The sequence below is a fragment of the Cervus canadensis genome, chromosome 29, assembly GCF_019320065.1.
Source record: "Cervus canadensis isolate Bull #8, Minnesota chromosome 29, ASM1932006v1, whole genome shotgun sequence".
NCBI classification, from domain to species: Eukaryota; Metazoa; Chordata; class Mammalia; order Artiodactyla; family Cervidae; genus Cervus; species Cervus canadensis.
This window is the reverse complement of record NC_057414.1, coordinates 46,308,649-46,326,326: the sequence shown is the minus strand read 5'-3', so window position 1 is coordinate 46,326,326 and position 17,678 is coordinate 46,308,649. Positions and strand designations below refer to the sequence as shown.

Here is a 17,678-nt window from a genome sequence, read left to right as displayed (position 1 = left end):
TTGGGTGTTTTTTTTTTTTTTTTTTTTTTATTCTAAATATGGAACGCTTCACGAATTTGCGTGTCATCCTTGCGCAGGGGCCATGCTAATCTTCTCTGTATCGTTCCAATTTTTTTAGTATATATGCTGCCGAAGCGAGCACCTGCTGGGTGCTTTTTATCATCTTATTCTAACAGCCCTGGGAGACTGTGTCATCACATGGATTTAAAACATGACCACCCAAAGCTCAGAGAAGCTACAAAACTTGCCCAAGATCTCACCACCTGACCTAGTCCAGCACTCACACCAGAAGCCCTACCCATCCCAAGCCCCTCATAGCACGTCTCTGGGTGGCAGGGCAGGGCAGGGCAGATGCCCACGTATGCTGCGTCCGCAAGGCTTCTGACTTGCCTGAGTTTCCTTGGTTCCTTCTCCTAAGCCCTCCCGGCTCCAGTAAGGAATGAGCAACGGGACATGTAAGGAGACACGGCAGGTTGCCTCCTGGCCTCTTGGCTTGGCCCCTTCTTCAGGACCATCTGAGCTGGCACAAGGCCCCCCAGGTCACGGGCTGTGGTGTGCAGCCCAGTGCCGAGCCCTTGGGGCAGGTGGAAATGCCTCTAGGAGTACACTCGCAGGGCAGGGTCACTGGATACTCTTGTCTTCCAAGAATATAAACAAGCTCTCCCTTTTTTTTCCCCCAGCCATCAATAAGAACTTGTGCAATCTGTGCTCGCTTCGGCAGCACATATACTAAAATTGGAATGGTACAGAGAAGATTAGCGTGGCCTCTGCGCAAGCATGACATGCACATTTGTGACGCGTACCATATTTTTGGACTCTATGGGAGAAGGCGAGGGTGAGATGATCTGAGAGAACAGCATTGAAACAAGTATACTATCAAGTGTGAAACAGATCGCCAGTCCAGGTTGGATACATGAGACAAGTGCTCAGGGCTGGTGCACTGGGGTGACCCAGAGGGATGGGATGGGGATGGAGGTGGGAGGGGGGTTCAGGATGGGGAGCACATGTAAATCCATGGCTGATTCATGTCAATGTATGGCAAAAACCACTACAATATTGTAAAGTAATTAGCCTCCAACTAATAAGATAATTGGGGGGGAGAAGTATGTTTTTATAGAAGACAAGGATAGCACAATTAACAGTAGCATTGTAAGGATGATATTAACAAAATGTGTTTGCACAAGTTGTATCAGTTCAGTGCGGCTCAGTCGTGTCCAACTCTGTGACCTCATGAATCGCAGCATGCCAGGCCTCGCCCGTCCCATCACCCAAACTCCCCGGAGTTTTACTCACTCATGTCATATGAGTTGGTGATGCCATCGCAGCGCATCTCATCCTCTGTCGTCCCCTCCTCCTCCTGCCCCCAATCCCTCCCAGCATCAGGGTCTTTTCCAATGAGTCAACTCTTCACATGAGGTGGCCAAAGTACTGAAGTTTCAGCTTCAGCATTGGTCCTTCCAATGAACACCCAGGACTGATCTCCTTTAGGATGAACCAGTTGGATCTCCTTGCAGTCCAAGGGACTCTCAAGAGTCTTCTCCAACACCACAGGTTGTATAGGAATTCATAAAAGGATGGGTGACTTAGATATGAGGGAATAGGGAAGATTTTCTAAAAATAAATAAATAAAAAATAACCCCCCCCCCCAAAAAAAAACCAAAAAGAACTTGTGCAATCTGACATTAGTTTCCAGAAATTAACTGGAAGATGTCTATGGGGTTTACTGGATTTGAAGAAAATGACAAGATGTGGAGATGCCGGGAGCCGTTATGGGAGGTCCCGCCCGTGACGAGGTCATGAAGAAAACACCGGGCAGGCAAGGCCGTCCGGGACCCCATCCATGACGAGGTCACGAGGGATAAACCTGACAGGCAAGGCCGTCTAGGATAAGGGACCCTCCAGGTTGGCCTCGGCCTCTACCCCACCCTGTATCCTCCCCGCTTTTTCTGCTGTTGTTCTTGTTTGCCCTGCTGCAGATTCTTGTGTTGCCTGCCGAGAGCTCTCCTGCTCCTCTTTCACTGACTGAGGACCAACTTAAAACCCTAATTAATAAATCTCCTGGATGCTGCTGCCCTATGAAGGGGCCAGGGATGAAGGAAATGCTTCAATTCAAACCCTTTTGCTGGCATTCTGGCTTGTTTGATAAATGTGTGATCTCATTGCGCAAAATGCTCTTGATTGTTCTAAACATCCTAAACACAGTACACTAACAAAAGAAACTATTAAGCATAGGCCCCTCCCCGGGGTGAGAAAAGCTCCACAAATAATAGTCACAAATGTGCCTAATAGAAAATGCTTTAGATAGAGATTAGCTGGCGACTTCTTGCAGGTAGTTAACTTTTAGACTAAGAGCCTGTTTTGTGCCATATCTGCTGTTTCTGCAGTCCTTCGCATTTCTGTTCTGTAAGAATGTAATCCTATCTAGTTCCCAGAGAGATGACGCTTATTAGAAAGAAAATAGATTAATTATAAGGAAAACAGGGTCGGCTACTGAAGTTGCTTAAGTCACACCAGGTGCAAGCCATAAAATGTTAGCAGGCCTGAAGGCCAAATGATAAGAAAGACTCTTGTGAACGAAAGTATGTGGGTGACATCCTGTTTCTGTTGAAGGCCAAGTTGCTGTAATGTTTTGAGATGACCTGTGTGTAAGCAATATGCACCTCCCCCAAAAGATGTTGTTAAGGGTATAAAGGGGCCGTGCAAAAGGGCCGTGCAAAAATAAACTTCAGACTCAGCCCCGAGCTTTGTCTCACTGTCTGTCTCTCATTCGCCAACGCCGTTCATCCTGAGGGTTCCCCTGGATCCTGCTGGGGCTGGACACCGGCATGGAAACACAAGTGAAGTCACTCAGTCGTGTCCAACTCTTTGCAACCCCATGGACTGTAGCCTACCAGGCTCCTCCATCCATGGGGTTTTCAAGGCAAGAGTACTGAAGTGGGTTGCCATTTCCTTCTCCAGGGGATCTTCCCAGCCCAGGGACTGAACCCAGGTCTCCTGCATTGCAGGCAGATGCTTTTACCCTCTGAGCCACCAGAGAAGTCCGTGGAAACAAACATCTAGCAAATTTGGAAAGACTCCTCAGGAGGAGAAATGGGCTAGGGAGGGACGTTTCTATGTTTTGTGGGTTTTCCTTTTTTTATTTTTTGCTACGTGGTATAGCATATGGGACCTTAGTTCCCCCAGCAGGGATCGCACCTAAACCCTGCAGTGGAAGCGTGGAGTCTTAACCACTGGACCACCAAGGAAGCCCCTGTGGAGAGATGTCTCTAAACTCATGGCTGCTTTCCATAAAATGCAGCTACAGAAATGATTGCAGAATATTATAAACAAATTGGTTACTGACAGCACCTTAGGTAAACCTGCAGAGACGGCCCAGCAAACTCTTTTTTTTGCCCAAGGTTGTGGCTATAGGCGGTGCCCTGGATGGGTGGGATCTGAGTCTCTTTCCCAGTTCTGGTCCCATTGGAAACTTCATGAATCCCAGACGGAGCCGTGGCCCTTCTCCACATCAGTTCAGTTCAGTTCAGTCGCTCAGTCGTGTCTGACTCTGCGACCCCATGAGCTGCAGCACGCCAGGTCTCCCTGTCTATCACCAACTCCTGCAGCCTACCCAGACTCATGTCCTTTGAGTCGGTGATGCCACCCAGCCATCTCATCCTCTGTCGTCCCTTTCTCCTCCTGCCCTCAATCTTTCCCAGCATCCGGGTCTTTTCAAATGAGTCAGCTCTTTGCATCAGGTGGCCAAAGTATTGGAATTTCAGCTTCAGCATCAGTCCTTCCAATGAACAGGACTGGTTGAATCTCCTTGCAGTCCAAGGGACTCTCAAGAGTCTTCTCCAACATCACAGTTCAAAAGCATCGATTCTTCGGCGCTCAGCTTTCTTTATAGTCCAACTCTCACATCCATACATGACTATTGGAAAAACCATAGCTTTGACTGGACAGACCTTTGTTGGTAAAGTAATGTCTCTGCCTTTTAATACACTGTCTAGGTTGGTCATAACTTTCCTTCCAAGGAGTAAGCATCTTTTAATTTCATGGCTGCAGTTACCATCTACAGTGATTTTGCAGCCCCCAAAAATAAACTGTCACTGTTTCCACTGTTTCCCCATCTATTTGCCATGAAGTGATGGGACCAGATGCCATGATCTTAGTTATCTGAATGTTGAGCTTTAAGCCAACATAGATTCTCTATAACCTTCTGGTGGGGAGGTCGGCTCTACGCGTCAGCAGAAGTGCTGCTCTGCCAGGGCAGAGTGGGTCAGGAGCACTGCCTGTGGCGTGACAGAGCTGGATCCCAGGGGGCGGCTTACTGAACTGGGTGAGCTCACACTGGGCTGAGGCCAGGAGACTTTGGTGGTTGTCCCTGTGTCCCCAGCAACTCCTTGGTCTCGGAGTTACGGTGATGTCTCCATGACCTAGGACAGGGCCTGGCATTGAGGAGGTGTCCATAGATAGTAGGAGCAGATGATGGCAGGGGACCTGGCAGCCACTCTGCACACTCACAGATACTGGTCCAGACCTGGCACTGCAGGAAGACTATCCCAGTCAAAGATGGACAAAAGACTCTCTAATACTCTGTGATAACCTATATGGGAAAAGAATTTGGACAGTAATGGATACATGTATGTGTGTAACTACATCACTTAGCAGGGTGCTCAAGGACACAGGCTGCAGAGCAGTAAGAACAACTTCCAGGGCACATATGTACAATGGGACATTACTCAGCTATAAAAAGGAATGAAATCGGGTCATTCGCAGTGATGTGTATGGACCTAGCATCTGTCATACAGAGTGAAGTAAGAAAGAAAAACAAATATTGCATATTAACACATATACGTGGAATCTAGAAAAAACAGTGCAGATGAACATATCTGCAAGGCAAGAATAGAGATGCAGATGTAAAGGACTGATGTGGACAGGTGGGAATGGGGAAGGTAGGACGAACTGTGATTGGGATTGACGTGCTACCATATGTAAAATGGCTAGCTAGTGGTAAACTGCTGGATAGCACAGGAAGGGACTTCCCTAGTGATCCACTGGTTCTCACTGTGATCCCAGTTAGGGGGCTGGGGTTCGATTCCTGGTCAGGGAACTAGATCCCACGTGCTGCAACTGACGATTTCCTGCACACCAGAACCAAGATCAAAGTCACTGCAATTAGGGCCCAGCACAGCCAAAAAAATAAATACTTAAAAAAGGGGGGAAAAAAGCTGCCTATAGCATAGGGAGCTCAGCTTGGCGCTCTGTGACTGCTTAGAGGGGCAGGACAGGGTGTGTGGGAGGGGGGCTCAAAAGGGAGGGGAGGTATGCGCACACATGGCTGCTTCAGTTCGTTGTACAAGAGAAACCAAGAACATTATAAAGTAATTATACATTTGGTTTTTTGTTGTTGTTTAAAGAATGACTGGTCCAATAGAGACCAGACTTGTCAATAGAGACCAGGGTTGTCAAGGGGTAGGGGGAAAGGGGAGGGATGAAATGGGAGGTTGCTGTTAGCAGATGGAATTGGTGTTAGCTTTTTAATATAGATTATCCACAGTGTCCGACTGTATAGAACAGAGAACTATATTTCCTATCATACTATATTTAATATGACAAGTCATAATGGAAAAGAATATGAAGAATGTACGTATGTATAGCTGTCACTCTGTTGTACAACATTGTTAAGCAACCATCAGTTCAGTTCAGTCGCTCAGTCGTGTCCGACTCTGCGACCCCATGGACGGCAGCACGCCAGGCCTCCCTGTCCATCACCGACTCCCGGAGTTTACTCAAACTCCTGTCCATCCAGTCGGTGATGCCATCCACCCATCTCATTCTCTGTCGTCCCCTTCTCCCGCCTTCAATTTCCCAGCATTTGGGTCTTTTCCAATGAGTCAGTTCTTCGCATCAGGTGGCCAAAGTATTGGAGTTTCAGCTTCAACATCAGTCCTTCCAATGAACATTCAGGACTGATTTCCTTAACGTGAGTTAAAATTGAGGTTAAAAAAAAAAAAGATTCCCAGCATGCCCGGGGACAGCGGCGTCTGTGCGCGGGTGGTTGCTTAGCGACCGGGCGTATCCCGGAAGGCCGGCGGCTTGGGGGCGGGATTTCCGGGGCGGTGGTTGCATCAGATTCTGGGAAGCCGTGGCGGCCTCGGCGAGTGCGGGATTCGGGTGATGGCAGGGTCCTCTACGGAGCACGGTGAGCGCGCGCGACTGGCGGGAGGGGCAGCCTCGGGCCGCGGGGCGCTGGGGGCCACCCGGGAGCCGGGGGCGCCGGGTCTCTGAGGGGCGGGCCCCAGGGCGCGCAGAAGGCGGGCCCGGACCCCCGGGTTTTCCCCGGCGGGCGCGCTCCTCCTACCCCGGCCCGGGCCCTGCCGGGGCCTCCCCTCCCCAGGCCCTCCCAGACCTCGAGGCCGCAGGGTCCCCCTGCGCCCCGACCCCGGGGCCTGGTTCTGCGTTCCCCTGCGGGCCCCTGGGCCGGACCTTGCCCTCTCCTGCCCCCTGGGATTTGGGGGGACAGGCACAGCCCCAGGGTCGTTTGGGGGCCGCCCGGCCCCGGGTTGACACTTAGGAACGTGGGGCCGAGGGAGCCGGACGCGGACGCACGGGAAAGGGTTGGGGTTTTACGGAGGCGCTCATCTGCGGCTGCAAGCAGTGGCCACGGGGACCTGCCCGGTCGCGGCGTTACTGCCCCCACCTTTATCGCCGCCCCCGGGGTTCCGTGAGCGTCTCAGGCTCTGTCCCCACGGGTCACTCGTGTCACCAGCCGGCAGACAAGCCGCCCCCAGGCAGCCTCCGGGGCGTGCTGGTTCCCTGGTCACCCTCCCTCCTCCAAGATCGCGGGATGCCAGACAGCGCAGGTAGTCCCCGGATTCCCGAGTCCGGGTCAAGCTTTCCTCGGGAAGAACTCTCGGGGTGTCGTTTTTATTCTCTGGCTGCCCTGCTTAGACTGTACACACTTCCCCGGCCTCTGGGGTCCCCCTTGCTCCTGGGGTTCCCAGCAGGGAGCTCTAAGCAGCTGGACTCGGTAATGTAGGAGGCCCCTGATGACAGGGTTGCTGGGGTACCCATCATCCAGGAACCCCACATTCCACCGCACAGGTGTGCCTGGATTCCAGCATTGGCTCCACCCACCCAGATCCTCGGCCCTCAGATGTCCACCCAGACTCCTGAAAAATAGCAGCTTGGTTGATAGCCCAGTCTCTGGGCCCGGCAGGGCTGGGGTTCCACCTCTGCCCCTTCCCCACCTTTGGTGGGTTTAAAAAGTCCCCACTCGGAGGATGCAGTGAGCCTTATAGGGGTTGGTAGAGGCTAAGGACTTAGAAGAACCCTTGGCTGAAAGGGGTGCTGTGTTCGGGTTGAAAGCCCAAGCGTGTTTCTTTTCTTCCTTCCTCGTCTCTTCCTTCCCTTTTCATTTGGGATCAGAAAAGACATATTCAGTTTTTTAGTTTTTTTTTTTTAACTGCTTCAGAACTGGAGATTTTCAGAGCCTTAGTAAGAATTGGCCTGTTTTTGGAGATTGGTGCATAGATTGGGAATAAGGTGTCTGGGCAGCTGACGGATTGTCCTGGTCCTAAAATTAAGGGCCACAGCTCCTAGCCCACACTCTGCCCTCTCTTCTTTTAGAGCTGACGCCCTTCCCCCCATACACCCCTTGTCTAGGCTTTTCTCAAAGACAAGAACCTAGGACCGTCCCCTGAGGAAACAGGAAATGAAATGGTAAGGGCTTCATGCAGCTGCCAGAGTTCTAGATGTTCTAGGTTTCCAGGTTCTGAATGCTTGCTTTTCCCTCGAGGTTAGACTCATCGATAGTGACCATCTTCCCAGAATTTTTAAGGAGTCCCTCACTTAGAATAATCTTCCCATTTCGTATCGTCTTTCTTAAGTTGGTGGTCCCCCTGCGATGCCACTGGGGTTAAAGCTTCTCCTTTGTAGCTTGAACACGAGGCCCGTTCCTGGGTGTTTTAGAAAGTTGAGTCTCATCCCTCGTGACCCCCAGGGTGGATGGAGCACATCTCAGAGGCCTTGCCCTGCAGGTCTTCGGTGGCCGTGAGTTAGGTCAGACTTGCATTTTTTATGCAGTAGACTTTAATTTTTTGTACAGTAGAATTCAAAGTTGTTCGTACCAACAGTTGTTGTTCAGTCGCTCAGTCGTGTCCAACTCTGCGACCGCATGGACTGCAGCACACTGGGCTTCTGTCCTCCACGGTCTCCTGGAGTCTGCTCAAATTCGTGTCCATTGAGTCAGTGATGCTCTGTAACCACCTCATTACAACAGAGGAGCATTTAGCATTTTTCTCAGCATGAGTCCATCATCCTCAGAGCACGCCTTTGTGGTTAATACTACCCTTGGCGTGCAGACAGGAGTCCTGAGGTTCAGAGCAGGCGAGTGATTTGTCTGAGGTCACACAGCTTGCCAGGGTCTGTCTGACAGCAGCAACCTTGGCTACTCTGCCTTGGTGACTCTGTTCAGATTAACACCAAACGCCCCAGTTCCAGAGTGGGTCAAGGCAGACAAGGGGAGCAGGCTATATCTTCTGTGTTTCCCAGAGAAAAATGAAATGCACGTGTGTGTAGACTACAGATATTTGCTCATCCAGGCACTCATGTCTCCCGGTATTTCCAGTCTAAGAGTCAGGGGAGATAGTGTCCTTGGGTGGTGATGAAAGCGCCCCGTGTCCACGCTCCCACCCCGGCCCATCCCGGGCAGCGGTGCCATGCAGTCACGTGTGTCCGGGCATCAGGTGGTGATGCTCCCCGGGACCAACGAGTGCCCCGTGAAAGCTCGCACCTGCTGTTCCGGGGGGAACCTGTCCGAGAGTTCACCGCAGTGTGCTCACATGGACCTGTCACTTCATTCGTTCAGGAGATACTCTTCACAGCAGGGCACTTCCATAGGTCTGTCACTTCATTCATTCGTGGGTGTGCTTCAGGCACCGGCTTTGCTGGCCGCTGCTGGGCGTGGGGGTGCAGCTGGGGGCAAGGCCGGGGGTTGGGCCTTCCTGGGCTTAACGTCCAGCAGGAAGGGGTGGCCAGAGTGCAGAAGCCCAGTGCTGGCCCAGCACGGACCATTCATTTCTTGGTCACTTCCCCGTGTGCGTGCTGCCAGCTGGCCCAAGTCCGCGGAGGTGGGTCAGGGCCAGGGCCTTTTCCTCTGAGGCTGCAGAATCTGCCAGAACCTCGGCGAGTCTTTCCCTGCTCCCACCCATAGCAGGGTGGAGCATGGGCAGTCACTTCGGAGACTCTGCCGGGCCAGGTCTAGACACAGTGGTGGGCATCCGTCTTCTGGCCAAGCCAAGCCTTGCAGCCCAGAGACAAGCGCCTGGGTCTGGGGAGCGCCCTGCAGTCTGCCCCTGAGGGAGGGCCTGGCTGCAGGGAAGGTAGGAAGCACCCACCTCTCCTGCCGAGAGGGAGTGGGAGCTGAGGCAATGGGAGAAAGGGGCCGGGAGGCCTGGCAGAGGGCACAGCAGAGAGTGCTCTCACCTGGCGCTGAGACCTGAGGACCGCGTTGCTTTCCAGCAAGTTCCTGAGGCCAGAGGGTGGGGGAGGGCGGGCGATGGCTGCAGGCCTTGGTCTGCAAGGGCCTGGAGCCATGTGCGGAATGTGGGTCTTGCCTTTGAGCCTTGGCGAGGCGTCTGCCCCCTCCCCCGTGTGGACCAAAGCAGGGAGACCAGGAAGTGCCTGAGATGCTGGTGACCCGTGGCCTGGGCTGTGGCAGCAGCGGGCATGAGAAGTGGACGGGGTGGGGCGGACCGGGGCGGGCGCGGGCTTTGCCGTGGGGAAGGTGGCCATGCTGTTCCCCGAAGCCCAGGTTGGAGGCGAGACATGATGCCCGGGGCCGCCGTGTGGACAAGTGACATCCGGACGTCCCGGGCTGTGCTCAGGGAGGGGGGGCCCTGACTCCCGGAGTGGGTGGCGTTGCCGCCGGTGCAGGATGCCTGCATCTCTCTGGTCCCCCAGATTCGTGTGTGTGTGGGGGAAATGCTTTCATTCCAGAAGTCTTCTCAGACTGGGAACCCCCCAGGAAAGAGGAATGGGCCCGAAGGGGGGGCCCCGGTGACAGGCAGCAGCAGACGCAGGTGGGGAGCTGAAGGGGCCTTTGAAGGAAGGGCCTGACCCTCAGGGCCGGGTGCTCCCAGGGCCTCGCGGCTGGTGAGGGAGGGGTGCAGACCCCCACTGCGCCCAGGCTGGTCTTCAGAACAGAAACAGGCCTGGTCTGGGAGCTTAGGAGGAAGGCAGACCTGCGGGGAGGGGTCTGAGCTTCAGCAAGCTGCCTGCTTTCTTAGCCGCTGAGGTCAGCAGGGGAGCCGGCCTTACCCCCAGGTTCCGATTCTGAAGGTCTTGGAGGGGCCTGGATCGGGTGCTTCTCGTAGCTGGCAGTGCTGCCTTGGTGCTGAGCCTTCCCCGAGCAAGAGCCTGGCCAGAGCGGAGCAGGAGGTGGGGGGCTGTTGGCAGTTGCGGGCAGCCGTACATGCTGCGGGCAGGTGTAAAGGCCGCGGGGAAGGAAGGTGTGGCGGGTCACGGCCTGTGTGACTTGGGTTCCTCACCTAGCTCTCAGATCAGTGTGAGTTCAGTTAAGCGTTTTCTAAACTGTGATGACCACGGTCCACGTTCAGGGCCTTCCCACAGTGAGAAGCCGTGTGTCTGGATGGCCCCGCAGTGGAGTGGCGGCGGACGCGGGGCTGGGAGTCGCTGTGTGTGTGCGTGGGGCTCCCTGGGGAGGGTCCCAGGGGACGGGGGTCGGGGAGATGATGGGCGCCCCGCTCCTGAGTCCACTCATCGCCTTTGGCAACACGGGCTCACCGCCAGACCGCAGTCTGGCCCAAACCCACAGCCACTTGAGAGTGGACCTATTTTTAAATTTGTTTCCTCAAGTTAGGCTTGAAGGCAGCTACCACAGTGACCCGATGACTGGCCCTCTGCCCCGCAGGCTCTCTGCTCCAGATGGGACGCTTAGTAATAAACGCGTGTGTGATCCCCGGGTAAACTCCCCCAGGGCCATTTAAGCAGTAATAACACAGAAGCGAGTAAAATAATAATAATGGTAATAATAGCAGCTGATGGGCGCTGGCTGTGCGCCCGGCACTACTTCAAACAGTTTACGAGTGTGCTCACTAACACCGCAGCTTTACGAGGCGTGCGTGCGTGTGTGTGTGCACACCTGTGTACCTGGGAGGGAGTCCGCCCAGCCAGGGAGGGGTGCAAACCTGTCGAGCCCTTGCCCCCTGACCTGCTTCGTTAGTGCTTTAAAGCCATCCAGTTGGCGAAACGTTTGACATGTTTTTATTATGAAAAGGACATGTGCTTATTGCAGAAAATGCGGGCAGTGAGAGAAAAGAGGGAACTAAAGTGCCCTGGGAGCACCCTCAGCCCAGGGTAGCCACTGTCCAGGTCGGTGGATCCTAGGGGGTGCCTCGTCCTTGGCATTCACCCGGAGTGAAGGCAGTCTGTCTGTCCAGTGTGGTTCCGGGGGCACGAGGTGGGGGGCGCGGGGGGCAAGGCTTCCCTGGACGGGGCTGGCCCTTCTGCGCTCCAGTCGTGGCCCAGGCAGCTGCAGCAGAGACAGGGAAGGTGGGCTTGGGGGGGCCACGCGGGGCAGGCAGGTGCTCAAGGGTGATGTAGCCCCCCTGGGACGCGCTGGCCCTCCCCTCGGCTCCGTCCACCCGCTGGCAGGCCCTCGATGTAGCTTTCTGAGCTGAGTTCATCCAGCGCGCGAGAGGAGCATGCAGTCAATGTAGGAAAGCGGGCAGGGGAGTCTGTATGTCCGAAATTAGCGCTCTGGGGAGATGAAACAGCAGGAGGGGTCAGGCCCCGGGGGGTGGGCTCTCCTGGAGCAGTGACCAGGAGGGCCGGTGGGAAGGGTGACACCCACGCAGCCCAGGGAAGCAGGGAGGCTGACCGTGTCCGGGGGACCTCAGGCAGGCAGGCACCCCGAGGGGTGTGGGGGCCCCCCGCCTGGTGTGAGGACCAGGCTTGGTGAGACGGGGGCCTGGAGGAGGAGTGGGGCTGCTCTGGCCTCGGGGTCCGGGCAGAGCAGGGCTGAGGCCTCGTGGCGACTGTGCTGCGAGGCCAGTGCCCCGGGCGCGTCTGCAGATGGGGGCCTGGACCGTCCAGTGGCGTGGCCCGGGGTGCCCTGAGGGCACCTGGTCAAGGCTGGAGGGGCGCTGAGCCGCGTACCTCGGGGCCGCCCTGTGCGGTGGGCAGGACGCGGCCGGTCTCCCTGGTACGCCTGGGCCTGGACCCGGGGAAGGTGTGTCCCCGGGGCCCACGCCTTCCCTGTGGATGAAGAGGTCGGGGTTCGGGCGGTCCCCTCACTGGGCCCCCTGAGGGCTTTGGTCCCCCCTTCCTGCTTCTGTCTCGCCCCTGTGCCTGGGAAGTCCACTCCATGCAGGCCGTGGAGGAGGGTCTCCGCGTGGAGACCTGGAGGAGGGCAGCTCTTCTCCAGGGGCGCGCTGCCCTCTGCTTGCAGGCGTCCTGTGGGCCTGGTCGGGGCCCTGGTTCCCCTCTGTGCTGGGCCGGGCCCGTGTTGGCCTGCAGCTCCTCCCTGCGCTGGGCCCATCACAGTGACCCGGGCTTGTGCCAGGCGGCTGCATCTGCAGGGCTCTGGGTCAGGGTGTGTGCCCCATGCCTGGGGGTGAGGGCCGGGCTCCTGCTGGCCCACTCGGAGCCGCCTCCTGGGCTCGGCACGCCTGTGGGAGGAAGCAAGACCAGCCCGCCTCCCCACGGCCACGGGGCCTGGCGCCACCTGCCTGCCTCCGCCTGCCCACCCCCTGCAGGAGGTGAGGGCACCCGGACAGTAGTTGGATCCGTGACACAGGGTCAACGCACTGATGGGGGAGGAGGTGGCGAGCGGGCTCGGTGGGGTCGGGCTGGGATCTCAGGGTGGTCAGGGCCCAGGGCCGTCTGCTGGCAAAGGCTGCTGGCTGGTCCTCGCTCGGGCTGGGGTTCTGTCCCCCCACCCCCGACCTCATGGCTCCAGGGCAAAGCAGTGGCCTCGGGCCCCTGCCAGGGGCAGGCCTGTGCCAGGCACCGGCCGGACGGTTGCTCTCCAGGCAGGTGGAGCCGCCTCAGTCTGCAGGCCTCCTTGGAGCTTGGTCTTGGCCGCTAGAAGCCTGGCCAGTGCCGGGTTTGGAGAGCTCTGCGGTTCTCAGCACTGCCCATCGCCACCTGGGGTAAGGGGACCGGTCAGCACCGGCCCTGCGGCACCCAGTGCCTAGCAGGGTGTGTGTGTGATTGAGTGTGAGTGTGCGCATGTGTAACTGAGGTGAACATCACCAGCCGTGAGGTTAGCCACCTCAGCGTGCGGCTCGCATGTCTGTACCGTTCACAGCCTCCTGCAGCTGCTTTTGGTTCCGAAACGTCCTCGTCCCGCCTGCAGCCCACAGGCAGCCGCTCTGCACCTGTCCCCCCGCCCCGGGCACCCGCCCGTCCTGGGTGTCTCCTGCCCAGAAGGGGGAGCCCCGGCCCCGATCCTGGGCTTGCCTAGCCCCCGGGCCCACTGACGCGCGTCCTCTGTCTTTGCAGCTCCCGACTACAGGGCCATCCTGGGCATTAGTGACGAGGCGGCCCGGGTGCGGGCGCTGGACACGCACCTCAGCACGCGTAGCTACGTGCGGGGCTTCGCCCTGTCCCAGGCGGACGTGGACGCCTTCAGGCAGCTCTCGGGCCCTCCAGCTGACCCGCAGCTCTTCCATGTGGCCCGCTGGTTCCGGCACGTGGCCGCGATCCTGGGCAGCCCCCCCGCCACAGGCCCGCGCTGCGGGCTCCAAGCAAGTGAGTAGCAGAGCGGCTTCTGGCCACGAGACCCTCCCAGCCGGCCGCAGGGGAGCAGCTGGCCTGGGGGGCCTGCCAGCACCCCGAGGGGAGGTTAGGACAGAACCCGAGGCGTCGAGCCCCGTGGGTCCCGACCCCGCACTGCTGTGGTGGAGCCGCTGGCCGGGTGGGGGCCCGCCTTGGCCGTCAGCTCCCTGACCCTGCTGGGACTTGACTTGCTTCTCCTTAAGTCTTCCCCTGAGGTCACTGGTGTGTGTGTGTCCACCATCGGATCCTGAGGCAGTGTTAGTGTGTGAACCCTGGGCACCCAGAGCAAAGGCGTTTCTGGGCTTTGAGAGGAGGGGGGCTCAGAGCTCTTGTTCCCCCCCACCCTGCTTATGGTGTGCAGGGGAGTTCTGGCTTCTGGGTGGTCTCTCCCCTCCCATGAATCTGCAGATGAACCCACAGTGGCCGTTGCCCGCGAGCAGCTGTCCCCCCAGCCCGGCTTGGGTGTGCACCCCCTTGAGCGGGGGCGGGGGGCCCACATGCGGCTCGGTGGTCCCTGCTGGGCCTGGCAGCCTGCGGGGCCTCTTCCAGATCCTTCAGCTGGGACGACCCCCCTGGAGAAGGGAATGGCTCCCCACTCAGTATTCTGACCTGGAGAATTTCATGGACTGTAAAGTCCATGGGGTCGCAGAGTTGAGTGAGTGATTTCCACTTTGAGCTGGGACGTTGGGACCCTCTGCCAGGTCCACTCTGTAACGGGGCGGAGGTGGGGTGGTGTTCCTCCAGGGTGGGGTGGGGTGGGCTTTGGTTTCTGGGGTGATCCTGCCACAGACACCCCTTCCCCAGTGGAGGTGGTGCTTCTCCCTGAGGCTTGGCCTCCAGGTTGGGGTCAGGGTGGGCGGGGCGCAGCCTTGCCCTGGCCATCGAGCTCCAACCTCCAGCCTAAAGCTTGTGGGGAGGGTGATACAGGCGCCCATTGGGAAGGGTGGGTGTCCGCCCCCGCAAAGGGGGATGTGGGTTCCCCGGGGCGGGGAGGTCTCCCTGGTGCCCCGACACGATGCCTCCAGGGCGCCAGCGGGGACCCGGAGTGGCAGGGGATGGCTGGTGGACTGGGGCCCAGGATCCTCAGGGTCGGTGTCCTTGGCCAAGTCCCTGGGTGCCGGTGGCCGAGCGTCTGCCTCGCTGGTGTGTCTCAGACGTCCCCCAGCCTGTGCCGGGTAGGCGGGCGGGCCCCAGCCCCCCTACGCCCCCTCCCCTGGGCACCGTACCCATGGCTAGCTTGTCCCTGCCCGTGTGTGTCTTCCGCGGGCCGGGACCTCAGCAGCCCCGGGTGCGCCTCAGACCCAGGAGGGGCCAGGCTCTGACCAAGCCCCTTCCCCAACCCCCCCCATCTTGTTGGTCCCCTCTGTGCGGCCCCAGTGCGGAGGGTCCACTGTGCTGCGTCTGGGGCGCCCTCCCCAGAGCAGGGCTGAGTCCAGACAGCCCCTCCCTCTGGGGCGCTCTCTGCCGCCCCCCACTGCCCCGTCTGCCTCCCAAGAGGAGCTTCAGGGTCTGCTCTTGCGCATGGAGGGCGGCTCATGGCCCCATGGGTCCCCAAGGTGTGACCCTCTGAGCCGCCCCTCTTGCGAGGCTGCGGTGTGTGTGGCCCCCAGAGCACGCAAACGCGGGCTGGCACGTCCCTTCTGCTCCCCCGACATCCTCCCTGCCCGGAGCCTCGCTCTCCAGGCCTTGGTGAGCCGGGCGTGCTGTGCTGGCGGCGTGCTCGTGGGTCAGGGCTGCGTTTCTGCACGTGCCCAGGCGGGGGTGCCAGGCACGGGCGTGTGTGCTGTTTCTGAGCAGCCGGAGGAAAGGTGGGCACAGCTGGGGGGCTGCGCCCGGCGGACAACGTCAGTGCCGGGCACAGGGCAGTGGGTCCCTCAGGGCCTCTGGCGACCCTTCCTTCTTATTAAACCGGGGCCCCTGGGCACGTCTCCCGACTTTCCTTTTGGCCAGGGGACTGTGAGTGCCAGTTTCCGTGACTGCTCACCAGCTCTTGGATGGTAGATGCTCTCCGGGTCGTGGAAGTCCAAGTGTGACCCCGTGTCCTGGAGGGTGTCCCTCTGGCCAGGCCCCTGCCTGTGCCCACGGCTGGGTCCTGTCGCCGCCGCCCCCTCGCGTGAGCCTTCAGTCCCGCGAGCCCTGCCTTCACCCCGGCAGCTCCAGCCGGCTCCCTGGCGTCCCCTCTGGCAGCGGCATCTCTCGTGCGGCGACCTGCAGCGTCTCGGTCGGGGAGCAGCAGGTGGCGTCCCAGTGGGCCCCCGGGAGTGTTGCTGAGTCGCCGGCTGTGTTTACGGTGAGGCCTGGATGGCCGCTGACCACAGGAGCCCTTCCGTGTGTCTGCGGCTTGGGCCTGGCCCCCGGGAGCCTGCTGGCGCCTGCCTGGAGTCCGGAGCTGCTGGTGTCTCTGTCTGTCCCCCACCCCCTGCGGGTGTACACACACACACACACACACACACACACAGCCGTCTCCCACCCCTTCTCACACACACACACACACACGCACACACACACAGCCGTCTCCCACCCCTTCACCGGTCTGCTGGTGTCTCTGTCTGTCCCCCACCCCCCACGGGTGTACGCACACACACACACACACACACACACACACACACACACAGCCGTCTCCCACACACACACACACGCACACACAGCCGTCTCCCACCCTTCGTCGGTCTGCTGGTGTCTCTGTCTGTCCCCACCCCCCGCGGGTGTGCGCGCGCGCACACACACACACACAGCCGTCTCCCACTCCTTCTCACACACACACACACACACACACACACACACACACACACAGCCGTCTCCCACCCCTTCTCACACACACACACACACGCACGCATACACAGCTGTCTCCCACCCCTTCGCCGGTCTGCTGGTGTCTCTGTCCCCCCACCCACCCACGGGTGTACACGCGCGCACACACACACACACACACACGTCACACACACACACACACACACACACGTCTCCCACCCCTTCGTCGGTCAGTTGTGTGCATCCTCCGGGTGGCCCGTAGCTGGTCCCAGGGCTGAGGCCTCCGTGACCCTTGGGGGGAGCAGCAGGCGGTCCTCTGGTGGCAGGATGGGCAGCTGAGCTCAGCCGGGTTAGGTGTGCGGCAGTGCCCCGAGGTGGCGGGAGGGTCACCAGTGACCCGAGTCGGGGTGGAGGGTGTAAAGACTTGGCGTCTCTCCCAGTGCCTCGGGACACAGCTACCCCCCAACCCCACCCACCTCCCAGGCTCTCGGCGCAGACCATCAGGCCTGCCCTTCGTGCAGTGGGAGGCTTGGACTCTCAGCCGCAGGGGCAGGGGAATGGCCAGGAGGAGATAATGGGGGTCAGGGAGGAGGGCGGGGCTTCCCCAGTGACTGTAACCGGAGGAGGCTGGGCTCCTGAGCCCCTGTACCCCCCACTGCCCCCCGGCCCTGTGGCGTGGCCTGCAGGCTGTTCCCAAAGGCTCTGGGACCAGGGAGGAGCCCTGCCCCGGAACCCGCATGTTGCAGTGGTGGGGAGCTGGCCGCCTGCTGGTGGAGATGGGCCTGGGCCTCAGGCCGTGCTGACCATCCACGGCCATGGGCCAGCAGCTCTTTCTGGCCTGACCTGGCTCCTGGGCCTGGAGGTGGTCCCCATCCCCCAGATCCTCCAGAGAGGCGTCCCCCTGGGGGTGGCAGGCGGGCACCTGGGGGTGTGACCAGGTGCATTCGGCCCAGCCCCGAGGCCTGCCTGTGCACCTCCGGGCGTGCGGGCGCCCTGTGTCTGGAGCGGGCGTGGTGGGTGTGGTGGGCCATCCCTGGTACAGCTCAGACGTGAGCAAGCAGAGCGGCGGTTGGGGGCGGAGGCGCTGGATCGGGCCACACCGTCGGAGCCCCGTGGCTTCCCTTCGTCCCGCGCTGACC

The 17,678-nt window shown here is 59.0% G+C and overlaps 1 protein-coding gene and 2 non-coding genes across 7 annotated transcripts in view; 2 read left to right on the top strand and 1 right to left on the bottom strand.

The window, feature by feature from the left end:
• Positions 1-32: 32 nt before the first annotated feature.
• LOC122431551 lies at positions 33-142 on the bottom strand. The gene has a single exon (XR_006266568.1). It is a non-coding gene; the product is annotated as a U6 spliceosomal RNA (small nuclear RNA).
• A 563-nt stretch (positions 143-705) lies between these two features.
• Positions 706-812, top strand: LOC122431556. Its single transcript, XR_006266573.1, has one exon. It is a non-coding gene; the product is annotated as a U6 spliceosomal RNA (small nuclear RNA).
• A 5,266-nt stretch (positions 813-6,078) lies between these two features.
• CARS1 (cysteinyl-tRNA synthetase 1) overlaps positions 6,079-17,678 on the top strand; it is a 40,823-nt gene continuing 29,223 nt past the window's right edge. For 3 of the 5 annotated variants that reach the window (XM_043452111.1, XM_043452109.1, XM_043452114.1), the window contains exons 1-2: positions 6,079-6,187; positions 13,513-13,761. In XM_043452111.1, the coding sequence (XP_043308046.1) occupies positions 6,163-6,187; positions 13,513-13,761 (274 nt within the window). In that variant the 5' untranslated portion in view covers positions 6,079-6,162. The remainder of the gene's footprint in view (positions 6,188-13,512; positions 13,762-17,678) is intronic. The other 2 variants (XM_043452112.1, XM_043452113.1) reach the window with 2 other exon arrangements.